This window comes from Phalacrocorax aristotelis, chromosome 17 (genome assembly GCF_949628215.1).
Source record: "Phalacrocorax aristotelis chromosome 17, bGulAri2.1, whole genome shotgun sequence".
Taxonomy (NCBI): Eukaryota; Metazoa; Chordata; class Aves; order Suliformes; family Phalacrocoracidae; genus Phalacrocorax; species Phalacrocorax aristotelis.
In genome coordinates, this window is record NC_134292.1 from 7,598,769 (window position 1) to 7,619,940 (window position 21,172).

The 21,172-nt window shown below is 52.4% G+C and overlaps 1 protein-coding gene and 2 long non-coding RNA genes across 4 annotated transcripts; 2 read left to right on the forward strand and 1 right to left on the reverse strand.

Moving 5' to 3' along the window:
* Positions 1–3,621: 3,621 nt before the first annotated feature.
* On the forward strand, positions 3,622–6,376 carry LOC142065806 (uncharacterized). Its single transcript, XR_012663544.1, has 2 exons — positions 3,622–5,047; positions 5,355–6,376. It is a non-coding gene; the product is annotated as an uncharacterized LOC142065806 (long non-coding RNA).
* FAM78A (family with sequence similarity 78 member A) lies at positions 5,813–16,370 on the reverse strand. Of its 2 annotated transcripts, XM_075112448.1 has the most exons (3): positions 16,267–16,360; positions 15,134–15,856; positions 5,813–7,007 (listed from the first exon to the last, which is right to left on the reverse strand). In XM_075112448.1, exons 2-3 carry the CDS (start codon positions 15,394–15,396, stop codon positions 6,479–6,481), a joined length of 792 nt encoding a protein of 263 aa, XP_074968549.1. In that variant the 5' UTR covers positions 15,397–15,856; positions 16,267–16,360; the 3' UTR covers positions 5,813–6,478. The 2 variants fall into 2 exon arrangements, with proteins under 2 accessions (XP_074968549.1, XP_074968548.1); XM_075112447.1 differs by having other exon boundaries at positions 15,134–16,370.
* Positions 11,949–14,218, forward strand: LOC142065805 (uncharacterized). Its single transcript, XR_012663543.1, has 3 exons — positions 11,949–12,827; positions 13,351–13,496; positions 13,997–14,218. It is a non-coding gene; the product is annotated as an uncharacterized LOC142065805 (long non-coding RNA).
* Positions 16,371–21,172: the final 4,802 nt, after the last annotated feature.

A 21,172-nucleotide genomic window follows, 5' to 3' on the forward strand; every position in this document is an offset into this window, starting at 1 on the left:
GTCACAGCGTCCCACCCCAGCGCTGGAAGGGACTGGTGTGTCCCCCCCCCACGCCACCCCCTCTCAGAGCAGCGTGCTGGAGTCGGGCCCAGGCCAGCGCCCCTTGCAGAACCTCTCTGCAGTTCTGCTCTGCAGGTGCCAGGAGCTTCAGTGCTTAAATGATGTCAGAACGGCTTCTGCATGGAAGGTGAAATAAGCTATCGCTCTGTTGTGAGGGGGAAATGTGGGACAACCCCAAAGTTATGAACTGTGGTAGGGTCGGACCTGACCCTCCAGTGCTGCTCTCCTGTGTTCGGACGTGTTGCCAGGGCTCTGCCCGCAGCTTTGTGGGAACCAATGTACAAAGGTGTTGCTAAAGGCAGCCTTGGAAATTCTGATGCAGATTGTTTGAGGAGCTCTGTGCATAACTATGTGCATGCAACACACGACAGTATTTATTTTATTTTTTAATGGATGCTTCAGGGCTCTTCAGTGCGTTACTGAAAATATTTTGCTTTAAAACTTGAAAACACGAAGGAATAAAATGAGTGTTTGCAGCTGCCGCATGTGAACAGCTTAACAAGATGTAGGACAGAAGAAATAGGAAATAAAACCTGATTTGCATCAGCAGAGGGAAGTCCCCACAACTAGTTTCGAGCAGGGACTGTGGAGGCCAGGGGGTATTTCTTCAAACAAAAAGGCTGTTGCCTCAGTCTCCTTAAAACTGAGGTTAGAAAATCACAAAGCCAAGTGATAAAACCTCTAGAAAGGTGAAGGTTGATTTCTGGCCTCAGCACTCATGAATGCACTGCAGTAAAGGATTTGGTGTTGGTGTTACCTGAAGCACCAGAACTGGGCTCCACCATCGCCCGGGCTCTGCTGGGTCAGCAGCCGATGTCCTTCCCACCGTCCTCCTGCTCCTCCTCAGGAGGCTTTCGAACGTCTCTGTGCAGACAGTGAGTGACTGGGCGCTTTCAGCTTTTTCAGGGTGTCACCAAAACAGCTGTGAGTTGGCTGGTGTCCCCTCTCCACCCCTCCCTCCCTCCAAAACTAGGACATCTAAATTTAACCTGCTATCAACAGATGAGGCTGGAGAGTTTCCACTGTGGAAAGGAATCGCTCTCGGAACCTGTCCTCTCCTCTGCTCAGGCTCCATCCGTGCGCATTCCTTTCCTCGAGCCGTGACCTCCCGTATGTTTCATTGCTCCCCTTCCCCTCCCGGCTTGGGTCTGTGTCGCTGCTCTGTGCTGGAGGAGCTTCCCAGACAACGTGGCTGTTAGTGTCCTACGTGGGCACACGCCCCAGCGGTTTGTGGGTGATGGTACCGGGGCTCCCCGCTGGCCAGCAGCAGCGTGCAAAAGCCTCCTGAGATGCAAAGGTTGGCTACAACCTTCCAGGGGCGTAACAGGCTCTCGTTCGCTCCAGGCAGGACCTGGGGAGATGCAGCGAAGGGGAAGCATCGCTGTGAGGTGCACCTTGTTGGGGGGTGCCCAGGTAAGGGTCCAGCCCCTGCGCTCGGGGCATGCGCCGGGAAAGCCCCGAGAGTAGCGTGGCATGGCCTCTCCAGCCCAGCCGGGCAGGAGGGTCCCGGGGGGTGCTGGGTGGGAGCCGATGCAGCAGCATGACCTTGCACCAGGCAGAGCAAGTTTTTGCTCTGCTGCTTTTTGAGAAGCCTCGGCGCTTTGCAGGCTGCATCAGAGAGCAGCAAAACTACTGAAAGAACAAAGGATGAAAATAAGAAAGAGAAACCTGTCTGCCTCAGAGCACAGCCGTGGGAAGGGAGCCCGTGGCAGGAGGAGCTGGAGCACAGACCTGGGAGGTGCCAGGGTTGGGCCCTGTGCAGGAACGGGTTAGCACAGGAGCTGTGCTGGCTGCTCTCTGAAAATGATTTTGACAGTTTACTGAAAAGCAAGCAGAACCTAAATATGAAAGATGTGGTAGAAAAGAACGAATACAGCGTGGTATTTGAGAACCAGTCGTATACTGCAGCGGCTTTTAACCTCTCCTTTGCCCAGGTCTGAAAGGGCAGGGCTGCTCGCTGCTGCCCCGGGGTACCGGAGCCTGGCTGAGAGGCTGCTTCTCTCCAGATGCGGTATTTAGAGCTGACATCTGACCGGGCTTTTGCTAAATAAGCAAACGGCGTCAGGAGCCTGAACTGTGCGGAAGTTCAGCTGCTGCCTGCGCCAACCGGCTCGGCTCTGTCCTGCCGTCACACGATGCGCAGCAGCCTGGTAATGAAAAATGCAGGATGTCGGCTGGTATTTTTAACCAGAAACCTCCGCGCTCTATCTGATGCGGTGTAAGAGCTGAAATGGAGAGAAAAGGCACTCCCGGTAAATAGGGTGTTTATCGCTGCTGTGAAACGTGAGTGCAGAGGTGGTGGAGCATTCGTTTAAAAACAGCCACCGCCCAAACGACTCCAGGCAGACGCGTCTGAAAATTTCACTTTATTTCTCTGTCTGTTATAAAAGCAGGGTTTTGTTTTTTACATCTCTGTAAGTGTCCAGACTCGGTACATCTTGGTTTTGTTTTCACAGTATCTCTGCAAGACCAAGGACGATTCTTATTGCTGCGCCAGGAGCCAGGGCAGGAGGGCAGGGAGGGACGGCAGTGCCGGGGGTCAGGCAGCCCTCGCCTCACCGCCTGCTGCCGGACCCAGCCTTGCTCTCCGCCGCGCCGGCTCCACAGGTCTACCCCTCCCCTACACTGCTTAATATCTCGGTTGGCTCTCTGAGGGGCTGCCCCTCTCTCGCCGTGCTCATCGTGGTGTCGAGGGTAGGAAACAAGAACCAAACGGCCCGTGACGCCGCTTGGCGTGTCGGTCGTGCTCGGCAGTGCCTGCCAGCCCCTGCCCGGCTGCTGGCTGGGGGGAGAGGGGGCAGGTGAGGGTCTTGGCCAGGGCTCACCCTGCTGTTTCCCACCCTGGACCACCACAGGATTTTGACAGGGATGGCCAGGCTACTCTGTCGGCTCCTGTGGTGATTTGGGGCCATAAAGAGCTGAGCATCATTGGTCAGAGAGGTGAGGCAGCAACAAGCTCATGTACATCAGTATCCCATGTTGGTGCCCCGTTGCCTTCCCAGCGTATCCTTTGTGCATGCCTGGTTCTGCAAAAAGCTGCCAGAGAAGGAGCTTTGTTTACTTCTGCTTATTTACCACCTTACTCGGTGCAGGATGCCCCGGGTCCCCAGACATTTAAGTCCCCATTGGCACCCTGTCAATCCCGGTTCTAACCATATGGCCACTAACCACCGTATCAATAGTGACGTCTATAGCACCTATAGCACCTGTTACTTCCAGCCACTGTTCCTTTCATATTCGATCTGTCCCCGTCAGTTTTGTAATGAAGCAGCATTGGAAAAACATCACTTTTAATCACAACGCATGAAATCTCAAAAGAGGCAGCATCACTTTTCTACGCCACGTCTGGTGATGTGAATGGAGGTGGAGGGGCACGTTTCAACCTAGGCATGGGATAAAGGCATTCGCTGGGCGGGGAGGAGTCCATGCAAAGCCGACCCCAACGTGAAATTTGAGTTTCGTATTTACTGCTTAGCTGGGTCTGTTCAGTGCAACAGGACGAATTAGCCAGGAGGTTACTACCAAATTGCATGGATGCATCCAGTCCACCAGGTAGAGGGAGTAGGAGGAACCAGATTTACTTAATGCACTGGGAGACTAAGCCAACACAAAGCTAAGTGGAAAAGGATGTAGGTGTTCCCTGAATGTGGTTTTTGGTGACTGAGAAGAAATCTTTCCGTGGAATTCCTTCGTGCAGCTAATTAAGACAACTGGGTCCGATTTCTTCGACCCATGCTGACATCAGTGAGAACTGTAAGTACTCAGCACCTGGAGACAAAGTGAATACCAGACATAAATATCCCTTCTGCTCCCACCCGCGGGACTGCCCAGAAGCGCATCTAAGCGGTAGCCGAGATGCACCAAGCGTTATCAGCTATTCACCCACAGCTCACATTTTGTCCTCTTCTGCATGTATTGCCTAGGAGAAAATACAGACAAGTCCCGAAAGGCTGTGCCAGTAGAGCTATAGTTAGGATTTGAATCCATGTAAGAAAATGGAGTTTAATACAGAGAGTGACTGTGCAAGTCAAAGTCTCCCTAGCTTCATCCTTTATAGTCCTGAAGCCTAGATTTAGGCATCCTTTGGCTTGTGGATTTGGGTTTGATCCAGTCCACTCGTTCGCAAGCCGCTCGTAATGCAGGACTTCCTACCTCAGAGATCTGCCCGTTGAAGAGAGCAGCTCCGTGGCTGAGCATCTCTGGAAACCGGTGCATGGAGGAGGGTGGTCTCCCCTGGAAATGCAGGTATGGTTGCAGGGACCCAGGATCCTTGTTTGCTGGTTTGAGACTGCCACGGTGGGGGGGCGTATCCTCTGGGAGTGCTTTCCCCAGGCAGGTGGTGATGTTGAACCTGTTGCCAAAGTAGATGATGTGGCTTTGGAGAAGTGAGGAAGGAGAATTTCTTGCTGGTAATGTCCTACGTGGAAGATGAAGATGGCAGTAGCAGCTAATCGGTGCCTCTCCGAGGGGAGAGCCTTTTCAGCAGCGTGTTGTGTGGTTGTGAGACCTGTTCAGACCAGTTCAGCGGGGCCAGGTTTGTCTCTGGCACGCTGAGCTCTCCTCAGTCCCAGCTCTTGAGGCAAATTGTTAATAAGGGGAAGAAATGTTATCTAGGGGAAGGAGCTGCAGAGGGAAGGGGAAGTGATCTGCCTTAGGCCATGTGCTGGAGCAAGAGAATAGATCCTCTGCTCCCCGTCCTGTGCCCTGTCCTCCAGATGCTGCCTCTACTGCAGAACTTCCTCTGCCTGCAAACCGTGCCCCTCCCATTCAAACGGCTTTTCCATAACGCCTTCCTTTGCAGAAGTGCATCTGGTTACCTCTGAGGCCATCTGGACAAGGTCCTTGCTAAAACCTACAGGTTCCATCTCCGGCTCCAAATGCACCTTCCTTACTGGAGGAGCTAAACCCAAGACTCAGGTGTTGCCCTGCTGCCACCTTCTCACGCATTTCCCTTTGCTACATAGATGTTGGTGCCATAACCAGAGAGGTACAGAATCACCCATGGTCCTGTGTGTACCCCATTCCTGAAAGTGATGTAGATTGTAGATCATGAGGTCATTTGGAAGAAAATTATCTACTAACCCAAATGAGATTTGTTATCATGGGAAGAAGAGTTTTTCGTAGCTTTCGCTTCTAGTGTTTGCTAGGAACGGTGCATGTTATTTTCAGATGTGGCTGTTCCTGAATTATGGATATTCCTGGGTAGACTTGGTAGACAAGATCTGCCCTGGCTTACACCCATGCATCTCCAATGACTTCAGACGGATCCTTTTTATATCCTGTTCTTCTTACAGCACCGTCGTTTGGATTTCATGGGAAAACGGGACAACAGAGCTTCACCCAACAACAGCCAGTGCACGAGCCGTTGGCTCTTAGGCCACGAGGAGGCGAGACTGTGGGTTAGCTGGGCAGACGTCTGCGTGTCCTAAAGACAAACCGAGTGGGACAGCCCCCTCTCAATTTATGTTGACTCCCAGGGCCACAATTCTAGCTGTGAGATTATCCCATATTATAATGCTAATGGGAGACTGAGATCACCGAGAGTAAGCAGTGGAAGCTTGCCTGCTATCCCTTCTGTGAAGCAGGGAGATGGCCTAGTAGCTCCCACTCGAGACATCCTACAGCAGGTTTGTTATTTGCATTGCTTTGAAACTGAGATTATTTCCATGCTTCCTTGTTCCAGGTTTTAAAACCAGAAAGATTTTCTTTTTATCGCACGTCTTCCAATTTCATACCCTTTTCATCCATCAGCTTGTGACACACTGACAATCTACTCCTTGTTGCAAAACTTTCTCCCAGAACTTCTGTAGAAAGGACATTCTGCCTGGTGGTGTGTTTGTTGTTTGTTTGTTTTTTTTTTAAACTTAGCTTTAAGGCAAAAGTTTGGCAATGCAAAGCAAAGTCTACATAAGGCCGCATGACTTGGATTTGCAACTCAGAACCTTACAGCTTAAAAAAAAAATAATTCCTTATCTTAAATAGTCCACTTTTTGCTCCAGGAACTTGTTTTGTTCTCAACCAAAAAAAAAAAAACCCTCTTAAAATCCCAGATAAAATGTTCTTATTGTTTTGGGCAGTCTGGACAAGCTAATGAGACTGAAGTTCAAACAGTAACTAAAGTAGGGAAGAAAAAAAGAAAGCTATACGGTTAGACATCAGTGTTAGTTTCTTCCCTTAGGAATCCAGTGACGAGACAGACCCCAGTCAAAGGTCTCCTCTTTAGCTTTAGCACAGTGAAATCCGTCCCAATGGGAGAAGGTAGAATGGTTGCATTTGTTGAATGAATAAAAAGTGCATTTTGATTTTGCTCAGATTATATGTGTGTATTCTAATACCTAAGTGATTGTTTTGCTTCAGGTTTTGTTTGTTGTTTGTTTTTTTTTTTCTCCCTTTTGGTGCCGGGACGCCAGGTTTTATATTATCGGTGCTTTGGAGGTATCACCACAAGTGGTGGTCCATCCTTTGGCCTCCACATGAGTACCTGAGCATCATTGGCATTGGGTTTGACAAGGGCACTGGGTGGTATTGGCTCATTCTTGCTAAGGACCTGGGGCTGCTCTTGAGCAGAGGGCTCCTGCAGCTTGGCACGCTGCCCCAAGGGTCTGCTGGGGTTTACCTCGATGCCCAGCCTCATGCGCCATTTGATAGTCTGCAAGGTCACCATTTCATTGGTAGCCGTGTTGGTTGCAACCAGCCAGGTGGTGAAGCTTTGATCCCGGTGAATGCTTGTGAGTTTGGCCACGTTGCTCTCGCTGACGGGCACTGCCCATGTGACGCTTGGGTAAAAGTTGTCATTCATGCTGATGTTGAACTTGGACTCCTTCTTTGTGGGACCCACGATGGTGCAGGTTTCTGTCGTGTTTCCATACCAGGGATAGTTCACTCCGTCTGAGTCACTGATGGCCTGGATTTTACCGTCCAGTAGATCTGGAAGCTCCCAACTTGACCTGCCATAATCAAAACCAAATTATGGATAATGCATCAATTAATTAGTTTAGAAACACATGGGACTTCAAGGAAGGAGAGGAAGTAGTTGTGAACGCATTCCCCCTTTAGCTTTTACTGGGATTTGTGCCTTTCACACCATCCTGCCGAAACAGCTCATCCCTGCCATTAAAACTGTGTCTGTGAATTTCCAGGACTGATCATGAAAGCCTGTCCTGCTGTCAAACACCGCCGAGGAACCATCACCCTGCAGGGCCAGGGCTTTCCTTGCAGGGACCGGTGGCTACCTGGAGTGGGTCAGCGTTTAAGAAAGTCTGCAAAGGGTAGGTGCTCAGGAAAGCTCCAGTGTTGGAGAAAATCCAGTGTCGCGGGTATCGTCCTGCAGCTCCTTGGCTGTTCGAGCAGGGCTGAACACAAGCACTCGTCCAGCGCTGCATTCAGGGTCTCAACCCTTGAGCCAGTGAGAGCAGGGCTCAGGGCTGAGTTTCTTTCTTTCAACAGCGTAAAATCTTGCATGAAGAGCAGGCAAGCTCAGAGCTGGCCCTGGGGGTGAGGTGACAGGAAAGCCTATGTAAGTGGTGCAAGTAAGATCAAGGACTGAGCTGGACCATAAAGCTTCCCATTGCCCCATTCTGCTCTTTCTTTTCAGTCCCTACCTGCAAACACTCATCTTCTCTCTGGATAAGCCACTGTCCCTCCCCGCCATCTGCCTGGCACTGGAGGTGTAACCCATCCTTCTCCAGCCCTAGGAAGCACCCAGGTCAAAGGCTGCACACCAGGCTCCGGGCTGGGGATGGCATTACAGTAATGGGAGAAACTGAGGTCAGCCAGGTTGTAGATCTGCCTGAGCCGGTTATCTGTGTGCTGCGCTTGCGAGACTGACAGAAAGGTCAGTCCTTCTAGCAAGGAAGTAAGTGAAAATGGTCCTCCATCATCTCGTAGTGCTGATGCACAACTTGGATATTTTTTTTTTTTATTAATTTCCCATTTAATTTTTAAGATTAGATTTGCCAATAGAAGCAAACTACTGTAAATGTTTCAGAGAAACACTAAGATATTTGCAAAGTAAAGGCACTAAGGTGGCATAACCATAGGCCACATGCTCAGCACATGCCAGGTATTTTAAGGGCATTCTTTTAAAAACCAGGGTGGTAGAGGTGGCTCTAATTTACCTTCTCCCTCTTGCTTACAAATCAGCCCTCCCCGCCACCCAGAGACGCTGTCGCCGCCGTCGAAGCGGCAGAAGGGGCTGTGTGGCGGCAGCAGCTCGCTCCCAGCAGCTCCCAGCGTGGCATTTGCACTTGACCCCACCGTGGGGCTGGGATGCTGGGCTGTGCACCAGCCCCCCGAGCCCTGCGGCTCCCTGCTGCGGGCTGTGCCTTGGGACACGGTTTATCTTGGGAGGGAGACAGAGGGGACACGCTGAGGGTCATCACGGTAACTGTCCAAGCCTTCAATAAGTCCAGTGCTGTGGCTTAAAATAGCCCCTTGAGTGAAGCGGGGGCTGTGGCCGGGCGCAGGCAGGCGGGGGGGGGGGGCACACGTCGGCCCCAGCGGCTCTGACGCAGCTTTGGGACGAGCTGCTCCTCTCCACTGGCCAGGACTAATGTGACTGTCTCGCAAGGCCGTTCTGATTGTTAATTAGTTAATGACCGTGAAATGCCTCCATGTTTGTAACCGCTGGATCGTTCAGCAGTTTGCTGTAAATGTCTGGCTATAGCTAGAAGATACCAGGGGTGGGGGGTTAAAGATCTCGTTTATCTTGATTTCATGCAAGTGGGGGTCCTAGCAGAAATCCCCCCGCGCCACGGCGGGCATCGGGCGAAGGGCCGCACCGCACGGGAGGCGGCTGGTTCGCAGGTCGGGCGGCCTGGCAGGAGCCCGGGAGGTGAAGTGCAAGGCAGGACGCGGCTACTCCGGGGGATGCAGGGATGCTCTGAGCAGCGGGACCAGGGGGTTAGCAGCAGCCGGGGGTTATGCAAGCATGACATCTCCCTGCGCAGATTTACGGGCTGCTGTCAGCTACGGCACCGCGGCTGCAGCAATGCTCCCTCCTGAGCTCATAGCCAGCAGGCAGAGGGAGTCCTTTCCCTGGAAGAAAATTTTTAGCGAAGGCAGCCAAAAGCAGATCCCTCAGCAGTCCTGCCAGGACCCCCGGCCACCAGAGAGACGTTTACATGCTCTGCTCTCTAAACCAGAGCCATCCCGGCTCACCATCCCCCATGCTCTTCAGGGAGAGCTGACAAGGGAGAAGCAGCTCCAGGGATGTTGGATGAACTCAGCCCTCGGCGGGCGGATGAGCGGAGGTCGTGCTCTGCAGCCCCCCACCTGCTCTCCGCTGCACAGCCCGGCTCTGAAACACCATCTGGGGGCTCTTTCTCTCCCTTTCAGCAGATGGTTTAGGATTACTTTCCATTCAGACCATAGCCAGTACTCAGCTTGGCTGTCACCTGGGGATAAGATGTGACAATTTCCTGGCGGTTCATTCAGTGACAGGCACAGTGCTAAGGTGCAGCCACAGCATCTCTGTGGGTGTGGAGGTGCCAAACCAGGAGCTGAGATGCTACGAGAGGCTGACGATAATCTTCCAGGCTGCTCCAGCCTACTCAATTGGAGGCTGGTGGGTGAATGGCAGGAGAATCAGGTAGAGGATGCTCAGAAACTGCAGGTTGACTGAGATGTGCTTGTCCCCACCGCCATTCCCAGCATACGTATCTGACGCCAGACCAGTACAGAATTGCAGGACCTTCTTGGGATCTGACCAGGGTTCAAATGAGAGCAAAAAAGGTGGAGCTGTGCGGGGGCCCGGGCAGGTTGCTGATGGCAGGATGCTGCCTGCAGAGCCTGAGAACCCCCACCGCAAAGCTGAGTGTGTTCGTGAGCAGTGCGGCTGCACTCGGGGTGGCTCAGAAGTGCACCCTGCTTAAGAAGAAAGCGTGGGCAGGAACAGGGAAGAAGAAACTGGCCTGTGTTTCTTTGTGGGCACGCTGTGCCTAATTCTAGCGAGTGTGGTTAACCCTGGGCTTTCAAAACCATCACGCTTTATCTGTGCATCTTAGTAATAAGGCGAAAAATGAGGCCTTATGATGGTCCCATGACTAGAGCAAAAGCAGAGGCTGTACAATGGTTGCTACGGATGGTGGTTGCCCCTTGCCTGCTGCTACAGCAAAGCCTGTGTGCCAGCCAGGTGAGTAGCCTTTGCTTGCAGAGTATGTCTGTGTTAAATACTACGCCAACAACTGCCCTTTGGGGTGATTTTGGCAAGAACGCTGTGGAATGATCTTTGGCTGCATCAGCATCTTTCTGTGGTGGTGCTGAGCCAAGGAAAGACCAGGAAGTGCCCAGTAAACACTTTGCTGACGATAGCAGGGAAGAGGCATCGAAAGAAACCAACCTATCTGGTTTCATAGATTCACTATAGCTGATCAGCTCCAAGATCACTAGATTCTGGCTTGTAATACTGACAAGCTTGTTTCTGCTGCTTCTGAAACCTTCAGAGTCAGTATGGGCATCGCCAGAGACTGGTGCTGCCAACAAGCCTCTCTTAACAAATGTCTTCTTGCTACCAGGAGAAGGAACTTTGAGCTATTTCTTGTGGCACAACTGTAGCCCTGCTGCTGACAGCTAAGCAGCTTTCTGTAGGTTTTACCCTCCTAGTTCTCATTCAGACACATTTCTTCCTATTCTGTCACACGAAATGAGGCCCCAGCTTATCCCGAGCCCTCCAGATGGCTGCCCCACAGCACAGACCGAAGCAATCACTGCAGCGGCCTGTGCAGTGGCAGCAAATCCAAGCACAGCAGCCTCCAGCCCTGTGCATCCAGCAGTGACACGGGTATATTCAGCTAACCTTTTCAGACAGGCATCAGGCACTATTGCATCGTTAACCCCAATTCCTTAAAGCCAGCTCCTAACTAGTGACAGGCCAGATGGACTTGCATAACCTTGCGCTTGCCAACACCCTTCCTTTCCACCAGCTCCCTAAATAAGAGAAGCCCCGCTCAGACACAGACTGTGCTGGGTGCAGGTACCAGTGCAATGTGTGGGCGCAGTGAAAAGCCATCTTGGGTATTCCACATCCCTGCTCCTACCTGCCTCCCTCCGTGGCTGCGCCTGTGCTGGTGACTGGCTGAAAGAAAACCTGATATTCAGAGCTGCTTAATTTTAAATTGTCCTTTACAGCGTCTCTCTCACCAGCACGTCAAGCAATTCAAGGCAGGGTTATAGCAAAGAACAGGAAGGAAATTTAAGATGTTGCTCTGCAGCTGTTGGAGCCACACTGCTGTGGTCTCTCTCCGCCCCCCCCCCCCATCCTCCAGCTGCATGTTCCTGCCTTGTTGCTTGGACTGGCAGCGATGCTCGATGCACGCTGGTTCAGGGAGTAAAAACTAGCAGAAAACTGGCATTAAGGAAAAAGGGACGAATTTCTGCTGGTTTAGCTGAGCAGGCTCAAGCAGAGTGGACAACCTATTTAACTGGGCTAAGGTGCGTCCTTACAGCGCAGGTAAGGGCCAGGGCCCACGTAAGGGCAGCGAAGCCCTTTCCTCTAAACCCCTGGAGGGGTATCTCAGTAAGCTGGCATGGTGAACTGACCTCTCTTTGCTTCCCATGGAAAGCGTAACCTTGTTTTTCTTTGGTGAATCTGTTTTTGATTGTGTTTTCCCTCCCAAGGACTGGGGGTTTATTCTCTTGACAAGTCGATTTCTCGAGTTTATTGTGTCTGTGCTGCAGGGCACAGGAGATTTAATCTCACAAGAGAGAGATGCCCGGTAACGTAAAGCAATGATGTAATGCTGCCCAGCTGCCCCATCGGGTCCTCCTGGGGAGAAATATCTACCCGAAACTTCACCAGATTCTTGGCTGATCGTATTCAAACTCTGATTTATTTATCTCTCTGTTTTGCATATCTCCATCTGCACCGCTTCTTGTACATCTCCATGGAGATGAAGAAACAGGGCTGGATAATGCCATTCTGGTGTTGCCCAGCGCTGACATGGGTCGCACCAGGTGCTGCACAACCGGGTGCAGAAACCAGCGCCTACCCCAGGAGCTCCCAGAAGGGACCTGGTCCAGCATGTCCTGCACAGGTCAGAGCTCTGTGGCCTTATCCCGATGCCTCCTGCTGCACAGTGGCATCGTCCTCGAAGGGTACAGGGTAAAATCCTGCTCGGGGGGAGCAGTAGTACCAGCAGTGGGGCTGAACGGGGGTTTGCCCCAGTTCTGCACTGGGGGGGGGGGTGAGGGGTGTGTCAGAAAGCCCATCCACATCCTCATGCTGGGCATTTTCAAGCTCCCAGCAACATCTTCTGACTTACATGTAAAATAATGCCAGCATTTACGTGTTATCTGAGCTTTAATTATTTTTCTCTACATTTAAAAACGCTGAATTTAGCCCCAAAATTGTCAGTGCCACTTTAAACGCGTGTGTCGAAATTATCCTCTCTGTAGCTGATATCCCTATAGAGGCGTTATGCACAGCTCCATCTGCTCTAGTATTTCTCAGCTGTTTCTATCCTCAACGTAATGGCCAGCTTACACACAGCTAACAACTTTGGAGCATAAAAGTGAAAAATTAATCTAAAGCCTGCTGTAAGTATTGATGTTCCAACTGACCGACTGGTTTTTTGTATTATTATTACTGTCTGGAGTTTTCTGTTTGCCTGTCACCACAGTGATTAAAAAATATGTATGTTGCAGTAGTCTCTTCATCATGGAAAGTTGGGACAAATACTCTGTTGGCATAAATCAACGCAGCTCCGTGGAGGTCAGTGGGATTACGTTGAGTTACAGGAGCTAAAGGCTTGGCCCATCCTTTCAGACAGGTTTGTGTCGTGTCCCTCTCTATGTAAAGGTCTTCCAAGAGCATGTTTCAATGGCATTAAAAGAGGCCTTTCCTCCCAAACGCCTTTATTTATAGCTTTCAGATGGCGACAGGTCTATAGAAAGAGACTGGAGGAGCAGACCAATTCCTCCTTATGTTTGGGTAACTCTGGTGGTTTTTTATATCAGTTAAATGTGAAGGAACCTCCTCAGGAAAAATCTTTGTTTCCATGATTTTCTGGCTAATAGCTCTCCTACATATCTGCAGCATTTAATTCTGTCTACCTGTTTATAGCACTTAGCTTGTAGATACAACTTTTTTTGTCTCAAAGCATTTCAGCAAGGGAAGACCGTACCAAATCCTCATTTTAAACACAGGGAAACTCAGGTGCAGAGACATAAAAGGACATGTTGAGGTTTTCAGCCCACAGCAGCACTCACAGAAGAGCTCTCTGCCCAGTCCTCTTTCTTTCAGTGGATGTGAGCTGTATTTACATACAGTGGACTCTTCTGTTTTCTTTGCAGCTGGTCACTAAAGACAGGATTTCTAAATGAACCTAAGAATGACACAAGCAAATCCCAAAGGTTTGGAATTGGGAACATCTGAGCAACAAATTGTCCTTGCTAAAGATGCTGTTGGAGCCAAAAAGCCTACAGATTCCGGGCCTGTTGTAAGTACTTTTAAAATCAAGATAAGCTGGTCCGCTCCCTCGCTGAGCCTTGCTGCTGGCATTTGCCAGGTGCCAGTTCGCTTCTCAAGGCACTTTCTGCTTGAGCAGGCTGGGGACGTGGAGGCAGAATGGGGGGGACACTGTCACTTACGACCTTCCCTCTGGCCCACACCTTACACTGCGTATTCGCTCTGCGTCTGAGGTGCTGAGCCCGTCCCCACCTGGGCTCATGGGCAGAAGGGAGGGAAGAAGGGCCGGGGCACGCGTGCAGATGTTCAGGCCTTCAGAAAGGCGCTGCGTTAAGTCAGAGTTTGTCCTGCTCTCCAGCCCTACTCCATGTTCCCATCCTCCCTCAGCCCTCCTCGTACACCATTTTTTAAGCCACCCAGAATGACCCTTGAGGGGCTGAACCGGCATCCCCCTGACCCAGGGGACTTGGGAGGAGCAGAGGGGGAGGGTTGCTTAAACCTGACCTTCCCGTCCTTTCTGTCTGCCCCCAGCGCCTGGGCAGCATCAGCGCCTCCAGCCACCGAACCTTCTGCCAGCACCGGGCTCTGCGGTCAGGTTTTGTCCTCGTGGCTGGACAGACAGATTTCTGCTGCACCAGGAGGCTGCAGCTGGTGCTGCCCAGCGCCGTGAGTTGCAGAACTGCTGCCTGTGCAGGCGTTCAGAGATCAGGTGCTGTTGCTGCTTTAACTAAGGGCCAGAGCCTGCAACATTTGGTGAGCAAACGTTGGTGGGGGACTGGGGAGAGACGACTTTTCACGGTAGGGAGATGACATTTTAATTTGACTCATTCCTGTCTCACTATGACTGTCTGACCAGTAACACGGGGGTTTTAGCGTGCAAACAGCCCCTAGATTCTCCCTACCTTACATGTAAACCTATATATTCCCACTCTGCATTACCAAAAAGGAGGTTAATGTGAAATTTTCACCCGGCTCCAAGGTGATGCAAAGGGTTTAATTATCAGTGGGTTAAACACATCTTGTTCTTCCCCTGTGGGCTGCCTGCTCCCGTGGGCAAAGCAAGCAGGATTCCTCCTGTGACGTTAAAGTCTGCTCCCGGAGCTGGTGGGCTACGGAGCTCACGGCCATGGCCTGCTGCAGCAGCAGTACAGCACGCTGGGGACAGCACCGTGCCACAAGTGTCGGCCCCGGGTTTCCCTGGGGCTTGTCAATGCGCGGTTTTACCCTGCAAGGGATGGGGAGGGATGCCGGAGAGAGGAGCTGGCGGTCAGGGGAACCCCTCGTGTAAAACCCGTATCGAAACAGGGGTGTCTGCTGTGGCAGGGCTGACCTGGGATTTCAGGATCTCCCGTGCTGCTTAAAAGCTGTTGTGAAATATACCATTGCTTTTGGGTTCCTAAGAGAGCAAGTAGGTTTTGGTTAGGGCTTGGGCACATTCCCATTAGAAGAGAACACCTACTCCTTTAAAAGGGCAGGGACAAGCTCTCCTGTATTTTAAACCTATGAGAAAGTCCCGTTAAGTCTCAGAAGAGCTGGGTTTTAAAATCAAACCAACTGGATTATAATTTTTGGCTTAATCCAGTATTTCCCAGCCAGGCCATGGTCATCCCGCTCTTTCTTCCCACTAGACAAACGCACCCGCTCGCACGCGCTCTTGGAAATACTTACATTCCCTGTTCCCCGTAGTGATTGTAAAATTCCATGTGGCTGCAAGCCTGGATCCAGCCCACGATCCAGGTCTCCTTCTTGGGAATAGGGGGCACCAACACTTGCGCAGAGGCTCGGAAGTGAGGGGTCCGGTAGCGCAGGACCACGCTGGAGGACTCGTCGATGCTGGTGGGAATGGGATCGATGGAGGCTTTGACTTCAATCACTGAAATACTTTCCCGGAAAACTTTGGATTTGCAGCTAATACTCTGAATACAGCCCATGGCATACCCCGAATACAGTCCGACGCAGCTCCGAGGGTACTCCAGCAATCCTGGGGAATATTAGGCATTGAAATTATCTGGTGCTAGATCAATTACAGATCTTCTGGGTTTGTAATCTCAAAAGCGATATCCATAGGATAGAAAATTCATCATGTAGAGCCTTAATCTGAGTATCTGACTTACAAGTACTGCTCCTATTTTGAGGTTAGCTGCACTTCAGAAGCAAAAGGGCCTTTAAAATTTTTTTTCCCCTTTTAATGACCCATTAAATCTCTCGCTCAAAGTGTCTTTGGGTTAAAAAAAAAGGTCTCTTGAGTTCAATAAATAACGGTGGTGTTCTTAGCTGATATATTTAGTCCTTCCTTTCCTCAGACGCGGTCTGTCATTCACCGTCAAACATAGGACTAGCCGGTATTTCCCTTTATTCTTTGGATGAAAAGCAGAATGTTGATAGACACATCTATATAAATAATGAAATAGTTGTTAGCCCCAGCTTGTCACAACCGGTGTGGATTTCCACTTCCTGACTTGCAGTTGTTCATAACTTCCTTTCGCACAAAAATTACAATAATAACAGAAAGAAACGACGGGTGGAAAATGCAAAAAAAAAGTAGCCAAATCGCCGATTTTGGAGCCTCCGCCGCCAGCGATGTCAGGGCTTGGGCTTGGAGGATTTTTTTTCTATGTGTGGGGTTTCCCCCCCCCTCCCTTAGCACTAGCCGAGAGCCTCCAGCCCCAGCCGGGGCGGGCGGGCTGCGGGGGTGCGCGGCGGGGCGGGCAGCCTCCCCCGCTCCCGCCCGGGGCCGCGCCGCTCCGCGCCCGCTCAGCGCCGCGGAATCGCCGCCCGTGACATCCCGCACCGCCACGCACCGGCCCGGGGGGGGCGCCGGCCCCGCGGCTCCCCCTTCCTCCTCTTCGGCGAGCGGGTCTCTGTAGGGGTGTCCGACCTTCCTCCTCCTCCTCCTCCTCCCGTTGCTGCCGCTGCTGCCGCCGCTCCCGGGCGAGCCGGCTGTGGATCAGCCGGCGGGGCTCATGGGCGGGCGGCGGGGCTGCCCCGCACACGCGTGGGCCCCGCGGTCCTGCAGGGCGTCACAGCATCCCGCGGCGGCGGGGAGCAGCGCCGGGCTCCCCTGCGCTGTGCGGGGGCGAGGTGCGGCGGGGGGGGCGGGGGGAGCCTCCTTCTCTCGCTCTTTTTTTTTTTTTTTTTTTTTTCCTCCTCTTCGCTAGATGCTCGGGGAGGTGAGAGGAGCCGGATCGGTGCCCCCGCCTCCCGGCTGCCGCAAGCTTCCTCTCTCGCAATACATTCATGCATACGGGGACGGAGCCGGCGCCGGGTCTCAGCCTCGCCGGTGGAGCTGGGGGGTGCGGGGGGGCTCCCGCTCCCGTCGCCGCCGCAGCATCAAAAAGACAAACGGGTCAAACTTTGTAGAAACTCGTCGGTAGGTTCCCCGTGGCCCCCGGGCGCTCCCGCCGGCTGCCCGGGCAGGGACATGCCCGCGGCTCCCCGGCCCGGCGGCGGGGCCGGCCCCAGGTCTCTGCCCCCGCGCCCTCCCCGTCCTCCCTCCTTCGCCCAGTCCCATCCCTCCCCCTGCATTTCGCTTTTAAACTGCAGCTGTAGCAGCTAAACCTCCTTTGCAAAAAACAGCATTTCCTCCCACATGTCCGTGAATTGTGGGTAATGTAGTTTTTTTTAGAACCGTCTTTTTTCCCTTTTTTTTTTTTCTTAAATTTAACTGCAGTGCATTTTCTTTTGGTTTTTCGGACTGAGATTTTCTTCTCCCAGCTGGAGCTTGGTTGGTAGATTCGGTAAAGGGATGGTCTCCTTAGCTGCAAAGCCCGTAGCCCTCGGCTGGATGGGCTGTGATTCAAGCAACTAGAAACGCAAAGCTCTCCATAGCAGCAGAGGGTCTAAGGAGCAGCTGGAATAGAGGGAGAAGTGTCTGGGGCGGTAATAGCCTGTGGGAAAGTTGTAAACTTCTATTATAGATAGTTTTAGGAGTAATGTTGCTGGCCGCTCCTGCTGACCGCCAGCCCGCTGAGTATCCGAATTTCAAGAGCTGGGCAGCAGGTGAGGTGCGTGTGTCCAGCTTTTTGGTGATAGCTGCTGTACGTCGAGCGTTACGCAGAGCTCTGGGTGTGTGCGTCCTCCGTGACTTGTTTCTAAATAGGAAACCTGGGGAAGCGAGAGGTAAAAAGTGCTTTGCCGGTGCCACTTGCGGCATGGTACAGCAGCGCAGAGCTAAGTAAATGCCTTTCAGTCCTTCACACCCCGCACTCGCAGCAGGCTTGATGAGCTCACGCAGCGCCTGGTGTTTTTCAACACTGTGCGCTTGCTGTCTGCCCTCCGGCAGGCAGGGGAGACCGGAGCTACTGGGTGATCCTGACAAGTGAATGCCACAGAACGAGGGGAGGCACATCTGCTCCTTTCCACCCCCTTGGCAAGGGGTGGAAAACCCACAGTATATTGACATGTTTTTCTTCTGCACGTTTCTCAAAGCATTGGCTAAGTATTTATTTTAGACTTCCCAATCTCTGTGAAGGGCACAATTACAGTCACTAGCCCTGCAACAGATATAAAAACTAAGAACGCGCTCAAGTTACAAGCAAGCGACTTACTACCACGTAGTACAAGAAAGAATGAAATGAGCATCTCTGATATATCCAGTTGCTTCAGCAGCCTCCAGAAGGTGCTGAAATCCTTTGACATTTCCAAGACTCTTTCACACTTTTCAAACAAGCTTGTCACAGTTTCTCAGAGCATTATGAATCTGGTGAAACTGCACATTCTGCAACTCCAGTTTCACTGAAGCTTTAGCCAGGTCTCGCTTCAACTTGGCTGTCTCTGGTGTTCTGGTCAACTAGGAAATTGCATTATCTCAATCTAATTAAATCAGCTTTTCATCTTCAGCTGGAGTTTTCTTTGGGTTTTGGTTGTGCCTGTCTCCGTTGCGCTGCTGTGAATGATTAAGGCATTAGCAGACTCCACCCCAGAGTGGCTGCATTAAGCTGTGTGCAGAACGGTTCCTGTGCCCAAGAGCATGGTGCTCACTGATGGAATTGCTGGAGATGTGAGGCCAAGCTGTGATAAGTAAGAATTAGGAGCATCTGGTGATGCTGCGAGTTGCGTTTCGTCCTGCTGCTCATTTGATGCACTTGTCCATGTCTCATTGTAGCGTGGTCATGCTCCGTTCCTGCTATCGCTGCCCCTGGCACCATGGCCTGCACTGTGCCTCCATGTCCTTCCAGCACATTTTCCAGGTTTACTGACAGGCAGGGTCTCCCCTTCACCATCTGAGCAGCGGCAAATGAAACCAGCCCACCAGAGGCTATGCTATGCTCTGCTAATGGGCCTGACTGGCACTACTGCGTGTGCTGTAAATGCTGCAGAATATTATGTTTTATGTTGGCCAAGCTTTCTTTTTGGCCCGTAGAAGAATCCCACCCAGGAATCCTGCAGGTTTGCTTGCAAGCACTTTGGCTGCAAGCGCTGCTTCTTGGCCAGCTGCTGCCGGAGGCTGGGATGCACCGAAGCTGCCAGTGAATTGCAGCGAAAGGGGATGTTGCTGTCCCTCCTGCCCCACTCCAGCGTGGTCTGTGTGGCCATGCCAGTGGCTGACACCCTGCATGGCCACAGCTACACAGGGAATTGTGGCCACCAGTGCCCAGCCCCTTCAGGCAGGGGTGGGCAGGCAGGCAGGGAGCACAGCCGGAGCCGAGCAGACACGATGCGTGGAGCGTGCCAGATTTGTCTGTCCGGATTTGTACGTCTGGGCATTCTCCGAAGCACTCGACCCACGTGGATCGGGTGTCAGGCCTGGAATAGCCCTGCCGCAGCAGGGAGCCTGTCTACAGGTTTAGTGGGGATATTTATAAACGCCTGGTTTTGTGGCTGTTTTGCGAGGAGAGCATGTCTTCCCTAAGCTCGCTGCGTCCCTCCCTCCGTGCGTGCAGCGGGACAGTGCTCGGCATGGTCCCAGCGCGGGGATCGGGGCTGTTTCCCCCAGGCTCAGTTTCTCTGGCTGGGACTGGCGGTGACAGCCCACCTGGCTGCAGGAGAGACCAAATTGCTTTCCTTTCCCGCTGCACTTTTGACAGGGGTTTGCTAGCCCTGCCTCTGTCCCGCACTGCCCTTCCTCCTCTGTCCCCTTCCCGCTGAGGACTCGTGCTGGGCTGTGGGGCTGGATTCCCACGCAGAGGCCGGGGTAGTTCTGTGTGTAAGGCAGAGAAATTCCCCCATATCAGTGTCAGCAGGAGAGACAGGCACCAAATTAAATTAACGCCCGGGGCTTTCAAGGTATTGTTCTTTTCCCCAGTGACAACTCCTGAGGAACTTGCTCAGCAAAAGCTCAGCATCCCCGGCAGCGCAGGATGGGAGGGAGAGACGAATCCCTGTTTCTGCAGGCTCCTGACCACCAGCACTTTAACCCTCTGCTCACAGACATTTACAGCAGCCTTCACTGAGCAGCAGCCCTGCATGGAGCATGAGAAACAGGGAGGCTGTCCAGTGGGGAGGCGACAGCCGTAGCCAAGTTAATGCAGTGACAACCGTTATCTGGCTGGCTGATGTCAGGTGGGCTGAGATTTTCCACATGCCTCGGAGCTGGGCAGCAGGATGAGGGCAAGCAAATAGGGACGGGACGCTGACATCCCCGATAGCGTGAGAATGCCGCTGCACAGCCGGCGATCAGCCGGGAGCTGGTGGGTGTCGGTGATGTGGCAGCAGCTGTGCGTGCTCCCGGGCTGCTGCAGCCCCAGATGGTACCCGAGCTGAACGGGGTTGTGGTTTATGGGCCGGGTAAGGGTGCTTGACGAGGGGACGAGCTTTTCCCCTGGCTAGGATCATCATTGCAGACTAGGGGTAGGTTCCTGGAAGGTGTGATTCAGAAATAAATTGATGTGTATTATTTTCCTTTGATTCATTAAAGGTGAGGAAAATACGAGCAAAGCCCAGGGGCAAGGGCACCTCAGGACCTCTGGCACTTGCTTGGCCAAGCATTGCCCTCACCTCTGGCCAGTCTGTCTGAGATGGGCGCAGGCTGGATGCATGATTCTTCTAGAGGATTTTGAGATCTATGGATAAAAAGCGTGAAAAAAGTACAGAATTTTTCTTACTATCTTAGAAAGTAAAGCACCACCTTTCATTTAGCACGTAAGCTCTCCAGTGCGTTTTGGAAAAGACTTTTAAAGATACCTGAGCCAGGGTACCTGTACAAATACTGATCTCTGTAACTGGACATTTGTGTAGGCGAATGTCACTGGCAGCAAGAGACGTGCCTGTTCTGCTCCTCGGTGCAATACTCATCTTCTCCACTTCTCTGTCCATGGGGGATTTCCAGCCTATTTGCATAGGAATGAATAATTCTGTTTCTTGAGTGCGTGGGTGGCGTGGAGCCACGACAGCCCATTGCCCAGGGAAGGTAACCTGGTGATGGCAGCCCGGGTGGATCCGGCTCAGGTGGTTGCTGCAGCGGGCTGCTGTCCTTGGGGCAGGAGGAGCTGAGATGGACAGTCTCTCCCAGCGGTGTTTGAGGCTTAGATCCACACAGCTGTGGTTTAAGGACTGTAGTGAGATCATTCAGGCCTGTAAACCGGAGCTGCGAGTGCAGATGGGGTGTTCTTGGGGGGGCTCGCCAGTGCTGGTGGTCGGCGGGTGGGATGTCGCAGAGGGGTTCACCCCAGCTGCAGTTGGGAGTGGGGAGGCGGGAGGCTGACAGCAGCCGTGCACAGACGAAGCGATGGAGCACAACATGCTGTGGCAGGAGGGATGGCAGTTTTT

Excerpts from the sequence above, each read along its gene's own strand:
- FAM78A (XM_075112447.1), bottom strand. The coding sequence starts at position 15,396 with ATGGGCTGTATTCAGAGTATTAGCTGCAAATCCAAAGTTTTCCGGGAA. Across the intron at positions 7,008-15,133 it reads CACTACGGGGAACAGGGAAT|GTCAAGTTGGGAGCTTCCAG; the intron begins GTAAGTATTTCC and ends TGATTATGGCAG.